The sequence below is a fragment of the Phyllobates terribilis genome, unplaced genomic scaffold, assembly GCF_046119375.1.
Source record: "Phyllobates terribilis strain yellow unplaced genomic scaffold, ASM4611937v1 Scaffold_510__1_contigs__length_1275624, whole genome shotgun sequence".
Taxonomy (NCBI): domain Eukaryota; kingdom Metazoa; phylum Chordata; class Amphibia; order Anura; family Dendrobatidae; genus Phyllobates; species Phyllobates terribilis.
The window spans coordinates 967,536-977,918 of NW_027363270.1; the positions used below are offsets into that span (position 1 = coordinate 967,536).

At 46.1% G+C, this 10,383-nt stretch overlaps 2 protein-coding genes and 1 pseudogene across 2 annotated transcripts; 1 reads left to right on the forward strand and 2 right to left on the reverse strand.

Moving 5' to 3' along the window:
* Positions 1-469: 469 nt before the first annotated feature.
* Positions 470-895, reverse strand: LOC141231508 (histone H2A type 1). The gene has a single exon (XM_073667707.1). The coding sequence runs from the start codon at positions 887-889 to the stop codon at positions 497-499; it is 393 nt and encodes a 130-aa protein (XP_073523808.1). The 5' UTR covers positions 890-895; the 3' UTR covers positions 470-496.
* Positions 896-1,215: 320 nt separating this feature from the next.
* LOC141231515 (histone H2B 1.1-like) lies at positions 1,216-1,557 on the forward strand. Its single transcript, XM_073667713.1, has one exon. The coding sequence runs from the start codon at positions 1,216-1,218 to the stop codon at positions 1,555-1,557; it is 342 nt and encodes a 113-aa protein (XP_073523814.1).
* Positions 1,558-4,371: 2,814 nt separating this feature from the next.
* Positions 4,372-5,228, reverse strand: LOC141231503 (histone H3-like; annotated as a pseudogene).
* Between the last annotated feature and the right edge of the window lie 5,155 nt (positions 5,229-10,383).

A 10,383-nucleotide genomic window follows, 5' to 3' on the forward strand; every position in this document is an offset into this window, starting at 1 on the left:
CTATAGCAAGGTATTTAGCGCTATATAGGAATATAGAGCACAATATGGCTGTAGACAATTCTGAGCATATACAGCATCATAAAATTATATAGAACACTTCTGAAGATATATAGCGCTATATAGGGGTATTAGATACTGAATACAGCACTCATAGTATACACATCAGTACAGTACTATATGGAGGGTTTTCAGTACTATATGGCGGTATATAGCACTATACAGGGGTACACAACACTACAGGCGGCTGAGGATGGAGCAGATATCGGAGCAGTCAGTGCCAGGTCATAGACCATTAGTGCCACTGTGCCAACCCAGTAGTGTCAGGATTATACCCACTGTCTGGTGCAGCTTTATCCCCCGTATGCTCCGATGTTACACAAATCTGTACATACAGATCATCACCCCCGAGATCAGCAGCGCCAGCTCTTGTGGTGACGGTGTGGGTGGCTCTTAGAAGAGCCTTTGGGTTGTGTGGATGATACAGGATCAGCGGCGCTCACTTGCTCTTGCCTGACTTGCTGCTCTCGGTCTTCTTGGGCAGCAGCACGGCCTGGATGTTGGGCAGGACGCCCCCCTGGGCGATGGTCACCCCACCCAGCAGCCTGTTCAGCTCCTCGTCATTGCGCACGGCCAGCTGCAGGTGGCGGGGGATGATGCGGGTCTTCTTGTTGTCCCGGGCGGCATTGCCGGCCAATTCCAGGATCTCAGCGGTCAGATACTCCAGCACAGCAGCCAGATAGACCGGAGCGCCGGCGCCCACCCTCTCAGCATAGTTACCCTTGCGGAGAAGCCTGTGCACACGACCGACCGGGAACTGCAGTCCTGCCCGGGATGAGCGGGTCTTGGCTTTAGCACGGACCTTCCCTCCTTGTTTGCCGCGTCCAGACATCACTGCACTCACAGTTATCAGCCGATAGAGAACTTTTTTGTGTGGGAAGTGTAATGACTCCTGCTCTTTTTATAAGCTGCTGCCCCGCCCTCCTCTCCTGCCATTGGCTGGATCTGAAGTCACCAATAGAAACAAGACTTGTGGAAACACCAATCAGCTGCATTGGGTGAGATCATTACGTTTACATTGGTCACATGACTTTCTCATCCAATGGAACAGCAATCTGACAGCATTGCTCATTTGCATGGCCGTTCTATAAATACGGCCGCTCTGGGAGGAGCAGGATTATTCTCTTTCTTCAGTGAAGAGAACATTCTGCTATCATCATGCCTGAACCTGCCAAGTCTGCACCAGCAGCCAAGAAGGGCTCCAAGAAAGCTGTGACCAAGACTCAGAAGAAGGACGGAAAGAAGCGGAGGAAGAGCAGGAAGGAGAGCTATGCCATCTATGTGTACAAGGTGCTGAAGCAGGTCCACCCTGACACCGGCATCTCCTCCAAGGCCATGGGCATCATGAACTCCTTTGTCAATGACCTCTTTGAGCGCATTGCAGGGGAAGCCTCCCGCCTGGCTCACTACAACAAGCGCTCCACCATCACCTCCCGGGAGATCCAGACCGCTGTGCGCCTGCTGCTGCCCGGAGAGCTGGCCAAGCACACCTGTACATGAGAATACGATCACAGGAACGTGATTAGTTGGTGAGACATTACGTGTCTCTAACCTGATGCTCCCTGGTTCTTACTCATTTTCCCATCATTCAACTGAAACTGCTTTGACCAAAATTACGAACGACCTACTTACAGCCAAAGCTAACAGAAAATTCTCTATACTCCTTCTAGACCTGTCCTTTGCCTTTGACACAGTTGACCACTGCCTCCTACAACAGATCCTCTCTTCCTTTGGCGTCAAAGACCTTTCCCTATCCTGGATCTCCTCATACCTTTCCAACCGCACATTTAACGTCTCCCATGCTACCTCCTCATCCCACCCTCTCTCTGCTGGAGTCTCTCAAGGCTTTGGCCTAGGACAATTTATCAATACACATGGCTTCCAGTATCACCTATACGCTGATGACACTCAGATCTACCTCTATGGCCCCATCGTCACCTCTCTGCTGTCCAGAGTCCCAGAGTGTATCAGCCATATCCTCCTTCTCCTCTCGCTTCCTCAAGCTCAATGTGGACAAAACTGAACTCATCATCTTTCCTCCATCTCATGTAGCTTCCCTACCTGATCGATCTATCACAATAAATAACATCACACTTTCCCCTGTACCGGACATCCGCTGCCTCGGATTAACCCTCGACTCTGCCCTGTCCTTCAAGCCGCACATCCAAGCTCTTTCCACCTGTTGTCACCTCCAGCTCAAAAATATTGCCAGAATCCGTCTTTTCCTCAACCCTCAATCTACTAAAATGCTTGTGCATGCCCTCATCATCTCCCACCTGGACTACTGCAACATCCTCCTCTGTCACCTACCTGCTAACACTCTGGCACCTCTCGAATACCTTCTTAACTCTGCTGCCCGACTAATTCAAATCTCTCCTTGTTACTCCCCCCACTTCTCCCATCTGCAAATCCCTTCACTGGCTCCCATTTCCCCAGCGTATCCAATTCAAACTACTAACACTGACCTACAAAGCCGTCCATAACCTTTCTCCTCCGTAAATCTCTGAACTAATCTCCCGATGTTTTCCCTCACGTAGTTTCCGGTCCTCCCAAGACCTCCTTCTCTCCACACTTATTCGTTTCACACCCAATCGCCTCCAAGACTTCTCCCGAATATCCCCCCATTCTCTGGAATTCTGTGCCCCCAACACGTCCGACTATCCAGCACACTCGGATCCTTCAGACGAAACTTGAAAACCCATCTCTTTGAGAAAGCTTACAGCCTGCCATGACCCCGCTACCTCCTATACAACACCGGAGCTACTGCAACCCCCCAACCTACTGTCTCCTTCCTCTTTTTCCACCATCCTGTAGAATTTAAGCCCGCAAGGGCAGGGTCCTCCTCCCTCTGTACCAGTCTATCATTGTTACTGTAAGTGATCTGTATTTTGTATGTAACCCCTTCTCATGTACAGCACCATGGAATCAAAGGCGCTATATAAATAAATAATAATTTTCACTGATGGACCTGATGTAATCCATTGTGAACAAAGAAGTCTGATAACTTCCAATAAAATCAGAGCGCAGAACACCTAATATGTTAGATATACAATTACTGTTTTGGTATACCTCCGTATAGTGCGATATATTCCACTTGTATAACTATATACCCTCCATATAGTGCTCTTTTGCTCTAAACTCCTGTGCTGCTTGCACCTTATATAGTTCTGTAAACTCATTATCCTCCATCCGCATAGCACTATATACCCAACATCCATATAGTGCTGTATACTGCCGTACTTCTACAGATAGTGGTGTGTAACCCCCATATAGTGATGGTAACTCGAGCTGTATATCCTCTATAAACAGCTGTATTCTCCCCAAAAATGTTCTGTACACCACCAAATAATGCTGTATGCCTCATTCCATGTAGTGCATTAACAACCCATATAAAACGTTTTGCTATTACTATTTTCCTCCATATAGAGTTCTATACAGCAATATGATGTGGTTAACCCTAGAACGCATACCTGGGGCCTCGCAGGCCCACCCTGTTAATTGTTTTCTATTTTCTGCAAGATTACTTTAGTTAGAATTTTGAAACTCTAGGTATTCCTCAGGTATATAGTTGTTTGTCATTTCCAGTTGTTCATTTATTTATTATTTGCACACGGGCCTAAAAGGCCCCAGGTATGTGAAAGTGTAGATTTTTATGGTCATGCGTTCTAGGGTTAACCCTCAAAATAGTATTATATACTCTACACATAGCGCTGACTATATTATATCAAATATTCACTCACAGCCCAAGAGCCGCCGCCCTGACACCACGTGTTACACGGAGAACAAAGAGCGAGAGAAACCATCAGCCGTTGTGCGGGGATTTCATATTCATTGGCAGCCAATCAGCACTAACCAGGTCTATGGCTCCACCCACAATCAGCAAAGGATTAGTGATCGGCAGTAACCCCTTCATCCATGTGCCACGTGGCCTCAAAACCGGTGACCATTACCGGCCATCACGGAGTGGGGAGCTCTGGATGTAACAAGTCCCTGGGCAGCTGCATCCCCTGAAAAATGTCTCATACAAGACAATGACATCTCTGCACTCTCTCTGATTTGTATTGATGTTCAATTAACCATTATCACTCCTGAAACCAATGGAGGCGCATGATGGTTGTAAATCACAATTTAGTTTAAAATCTAGGAATGAAACATATATAACTGAAGGAGCTGATGGCCCATCTCCACCTATTACCAGCAGAACACTGGAGCCAGGCAGCATAAGGATCTGGAGTTTAGGAATTGGCTCCTTAGTGGGAACATTTGGTGGCTCTGAGAAGAGCCTTTGTGTTGTCTTTGGTGCCCAGGGCAGATCTAAGCCCTCTCCCCACGGATCCTGCGGGCTAGCTGGATGTCTTTAGGCATGATGGTGACCCTCTTGGCATGGATGGCGCACAGGTTGGTGTCTTCGAAGAGTCCCACCAGATAAGCCTCGCTGGCCTCCTGCAGGGCCATGACGGCTGAGCTCTGGAAGCGCAGATCGGTCTTGAAGTCCTGGGCGATCTCCCTCACCAGGCGCTGGAAGGGAAGCTTACGGATCAGCAGCTCGGTGGACTTCTGGTAGCGGCGGATCTCCCGGAGAGTGAATGTTTACTTAGATGTCCAGAAGGCAGTCATTGACTCTATCGATTCAGTAGTCTTCCCCATGATTATGGAGCCTACTGAAACAGACTAAGGGACTTTTTTAAACGCTTAGGAAGCATTTCCAGGTGGTTTTTGTTAATTATTCTCATTTAATGAGATAATGACTTTTGTGTTTTCATTGGCTGTAAGCCATAATCATCAACATTAACAGAAATAAAAACTTGAAATAGATCACTCTGTTTGTAACGACTCTATATAATATAGGAGTTTCACTTTTTGTATTGAAGAACTGAAATAAATTAACTTTTTGATGATATTCTAATTTAGTGAGATGCACCTGTATATCAAAAACCTTTCCAAGTGAAGATGGCAAGGTGCACAAAGTGGAAGTGACAGTCACGAAGCAAGGTGACCCCAAATATTTCATTAGGCCTATATCAGAGGTTATCCTTCTCATACCGGTTGAGAATTAATTATCCATCCAACCAGAAGGAACTTTCAAGGAACTTTCGGACCACTTAAGTCAGCTTCTTGCGGGGAGCTTTCCCTCCAGTGGATTTATGGGCGGTCTGCTTAGTTCTGGCCATAGCTCTGTAGAGACATACACAGATGTAATGAGAGGAACAACAAGAACAGGGTATTTATACTCGTGTGCTCGTCCTCATTAGTTCACGTGAAGCACGCCCCTACACTCCATTGGCTATTTCAGCCCCTGATGTCTGTGACCAATCATTAAGCAAAGTGAGCTCCGCACAACTCATAGTAATCTCATGGTTCACTCCTCCATGAAGTGCTGCTGGGTGTCCGCAGTTCACACTGGTTACAGGCTGCGCTAACGCATGAAAGGGTCACATCATGTCTACATGAGACTTCTGCAGTTGCGGCCTCCGATGTCATTGTGCTTCCATATCCCCGTACACTGCTATAATGGTGCTGCTGACGGAAGCAGCGGGGGACACTCGGACACTGATCACACAGCTCTGCCGGGACAAAGTGTGGCTCTGACTGAAAAGAGCCTTTATGGGAGAAGGTCGGGGCAGCTACAGTTTATTTCTTAGCTAAGGCTTCTTGTCTTTAGCCGCCTTCTTAGCCGGACTGGTCTTCACCTTCTTGGGCTTCGGAGCAGCATTTGGTTTTATGGTGGCTTTCTTTGCCTTTTTTTCCATGCTCTCCTAGGCCAAGGTTGGAACCTTCTTGGCCTTCTTCAGAAATTTGTCTACTTGCTTGGTTGCTTCTTTCTAAGACTTAGCCCAGACAGAGGCTTCTTTTCGGCCGCCTTGTTTCTTGTTCAGCTTGAAGGATTCGGGGGAGTTGCTGCCCTTCAGCTTGGGTGACCTGAGCCTTTGTGGCCAGCTTCAGGCCGCTGTTATTCTTCTCTACAGTGTATCCTCCGGAAGCCAGAGCCTTCTTCAGGGCGGCCAGAGCTGCAGCTCTCGGACCTCTTATACAACCCCATAACTTTTGCCAGGAATTACCGGGCTCGGAGGATGTTCATTCAGTTGTTTAATGTTGTTGAAAAAAAGCAGATCACAGACATGGCACAAAACTAAACTCATTTCAAATGACAACTTTATGGCTTTAAGAAACACTAAAAGAAATCAAGATAAAAAATGTGGTACTCAGTAAGGGTAATTTTTTTCAGACCAAGCAGAGGGAAAAAATTATGGAATCACTCAATTCTGAGGAAAAATTGTGGAATCATGAAAGACAAAAACAAAAGAACACTCCAATACATCACTAGTATTTTGTTGCACCACCTCTGGCTTTAATAACAGCTTGCAGTCTCTGAGGCATGGACTTAATGAGTGACAAACAGTACTCTTCATCAATCTGGCTCCAACTTTCTCTGATTGCTGTTGCCAGATCAGCTTTGTAGGTTGGAGCCTTGTCATGGACCATTTTCTTCAACTTCCATGAAAGATTTTCAATTGGATTAAGATCCGGACTATTTGCAGGCCATGACATTGACCTTATGTGTCTTCTTTCAAGGAATGTTTTCACAGTTTTTGCTCTATGGCAGGATGCATTATCATCTTGCAAAATGATGTCGTCATCCCCAAACATCCTTTCAATTGATGGGATAAGAAAACTGTCCAAAATATCAATGTAAACTTGGGCATTTATTGAAGATGTAATGACAGCCATCTCCCCAGTGCCTTTACCTGACATGCAGCCCCATATCATCAATGACTGTGGAAATTTGCATGTTCTCTTCATGCCGTCATCTTTATAAATCTCATTGGAACGGCACCAAACAAAAGTTCCAGCATCATCACCTTGCCCGATGCAGATTCGCGATTCATCACTGAATATGACTTTCATCCAGTCATCCACAGTCCACGATTGCTTTTCCTTAGCCCATTGTAACCTTGTTTTTTTCTGTTTAGGTGTTAATGATGGCTTTTGTTTAGATTTTCTGTATGTAAATCCCATTTCCTTTAGGCGGTTTCTTACAGTTCGGTCACAGACATTGACTCCAGTTTCCTCCCATTTGTTCTTCATTTGTTTTGTTGTGCATTTCCTGTTTTGCAGACATATTGCTTTTAGTTTCCGGTCTTGACGCTTTGATGTCTTCCTTGGTCTACAAGTATGTTTGCCTTTAACCACCTTTCCATGTTGTTTGTATTTGGTCCAGATTTTAGACACAGCTGACTGTGAACAACCAACATCTTTTGCAACATTGCGTGATGATTTACCTTCTTTTAAGAGTTTGATAATCCTCTCCTTTGTTTCAATTGACATCTCTCGCGTTGGAGCCATGATTCATGTCAGTCCACTTGGTGCAACAGCTCTCCAAGGTGTGAGGACTCCTTTTTAGATGCAGACGAACGAGCAGATCTAATTTGATGCAGGTGTTAGCATTGGAAATTAAAATTTACAGGGTGATTCCATAATTTTTTCCCTCTACTTGGTCTGGAAAAAATTACCCTTACTGAGTATTGGCCACTCCCCTCTGCTATATATATATATATATATATATATTTGCCTCTGGAAGCAGGGGTTACCAGTGTTAGTTTCATACTGCCTGGTTCTGGAGTTGGAGGTGTTGGTTGTTTGAGGAGGTTGTTCTAAAGACTGTTGCTTGGTGATTTGTCTGTTTGTATATCCTCATCCTCTCCTATTTGGTTTTTCCTTCCTTACTTCCCAATGTTCCACTCTGTTGTTTGTGAGTGCATATTTGTATGATTGGCATTTTCATTTATCCCTGTATGTCTTCACTTGTTAGTCTGGTTTGTGTATTCTTACACAACTTCCCACTTCCCTGGGTGGGTGAGGGGACAAACAAGGGCTGGTTTAGGAGCTCAGCAAGGCACGTGGCCCTGGCTTCTTCACTATTAGAAGTAATCATGGGAGCAGGGATAGCTAGGGTGCCCCTAGCTTTAGGGATAGGGAAGGCGCCTCCGGCCCCTTGATGTCCAACAACAGAGCTGTGACAGTAGTATTTCTTTTCCTACCACGTGTTTTGGGTTTTATTTGCCATTTTAAAACATTGGAAATATTTTTAGCTAAGCAGTCAATTATTTTCTGCACTTCTTTATGTTTCCCTTCTCCAATCAACTTCTTGATCAAAGTTCTCTCTCCTTCGGTATAATAAATCATTCGGTGTCAAAACTTTTGCCAGTTCTGTGATCACCCCAATATCTTGCTAATCTCAGGAGTGCTGCACCCTCTGTAAGATTGTTAACAATTTGTGACTTTTCAGAGTCAGTGAAATCTTTTTTTCCAAGGTCTTCCCTCATGACAACACCATCAGGGGGTAGTCCTTCTTATACTTGATAGTGCCAGGAACACAGAAGAGATTAAATAGCCCCTCCCCACAACCACCAACCAGTGTTTTTCCTGTCCATTTAAGGGACAGACACAGGAGAGGACGCTCTTACTTGGAAGAGTATGGAGGATCAAGGGGTTCCATATCTTCCCTCCTCTAGTGGAGAGCCAAAAGCTGATACCTTTAGGGGGCTCCTGGGGTAGCCGCATCCCTCTACAGGAGGCTCTCGGCTTCCTGCTGCCGGGTCTGGAACCACGCACGGGCAGGGAGCTGCTTGAAATCTCCCGGTGTGCATTCCCCTAAGGGGAGGTGAAGGAATCTCTAACTTGGTTCTAAAAAACCTGCAGAAAAGGAAGCCTTGGATCATCACGCCATGTGTAAACATCACTACAGATACAAGTCTCAAAAACCAACACGTTAGAATATTTTCAGACAACTCCACTACTGTCTATTTCCTTCTTCATTAGGGAGAACCGAAACAACATCATCTCCAGTCCATATCCGAAGAAATATTTTGTTACGCAGAAAACAAGGTCTGGTCAGTCTCAGCGGTTCACCTGAAAGGATCAAAGAATCAGGTGGCAGACTTTCTAAGCAGGGAGATGATTCAACCATCAGAATGGACTTTGAACATGGAGGTTTTACACATGTTAACGCAGCGCTGGGTCGTCCCTGGAATAGATTTGTTTGCCTCCAGAAAAAAAAATGCAAAAACAAGGGAGTTCTTTTCATTAAACACAGAGACAATCTGACCGGGATAGACGCCTTATCTCAGACCTGGAATATGGACATAGCATATGCATTCCCATCATTCTATCTGATTCCGGAAGAATTAAGGAGATCCAGGAGAAAAATTCTACAGTGATTCTAAGGCCACGGCCCCACTATCAGTATTTGGTCAACATTTTTTCTCAGGAGTGGGAGACAAAACCAGGACTGGGTGATAAATGCAGAATTGGTGACTTGTTTCTATTATACCTCTTCTCTGATTGTTCCTCACCTGGTTTTGGCTCCCACTCCTCAGAAAAAATTCTGACCAAATACTGATAGTGGGGCCGTGGCCTTAGGAGCGTTCTTTGATTATCCCTTGGCCAATCATTCCTTGATTAAAGTCCGTAAAGGGTATCTACCGGCTTAAACCCACAATCAGGTGCTCCGTACCGCCATGGGATCTTAGTCTGGTCTTGAACGTCTTAAGCAAAAGCCCAAATGAACCTTTAGACCAAGCAGAGTTAAGTTCCATATTTCTCAACACTGTCTTCCTAGTAGCAATCACAACAGCAAGACGTATAGGGGAAATTCAGGCTTTCTCCATGAAAGGTATTTAAAGAAGTTGTCCACTACTTTGACATTGATGCCCTAGGATAGGGCATCAATGAATGATCAGCCGGGGTCCCGCATGCGGCACCCCCGCCGATCAGCTGTTATCGGTGCCGGCGGCTACCACAGGCTGGGAGTCCTTACCTGCAATGCTTGGCCGTCAAGCTGTAGTGGCCGCCAAGGGGTACTGCAGATCCACCTCCTATTCAATTGAATGGGAGGCAGATGTGCAGTAACAAGCGCCGGCCACTGTAACTTGTCGCTGGCCGAGATCAATCAGCCGTATTGGCGCAAAATTTAAACAACGCTCTGCTGATTGGTCGCGGCCGTCAGCCGCGACTAATCAGCGATTTTGGCGCCAAATTTAAACCCAGCTCTGCTGATTGGTCGCGGTCGCCGGCCGCAACCAATCAGCAGTATTGTCACCAAATTTAAACACCTCTTTGCTGATTGGTCGCGGTCGCAACTAATCAGCGATTTTGGTGCCAAATTTAAACAAGCTCTCCATTCCTCACTAACACGGTTCGTTGATTGGTCGCGGGCGGCGGCCGCGACCAATCAGCGATTTTGGCGCCAAACTTAAACACCGCTCTGCTGATTGGTCGCGGCCAGCGACCGCGACCAATCAGCAGAGTGGGGTTTAAATTTGGCCC

Coding starts and splice junctions, on each gene's coding strand:
- LOC141231508 (XM_073667707.1), bottom strand. CDS start 889: ATGTCTGGACGCGGCAAACAAGGAGGGAAGGTCCGTGCTAAAGCCAAG.
- LOC141231515 (XM_073667713.1), top strand. CDS start 1,216: ATGCCTGAACCTGCCAAGTCTGCACCAGCAGCCAAGAAGGGCTCCAAG.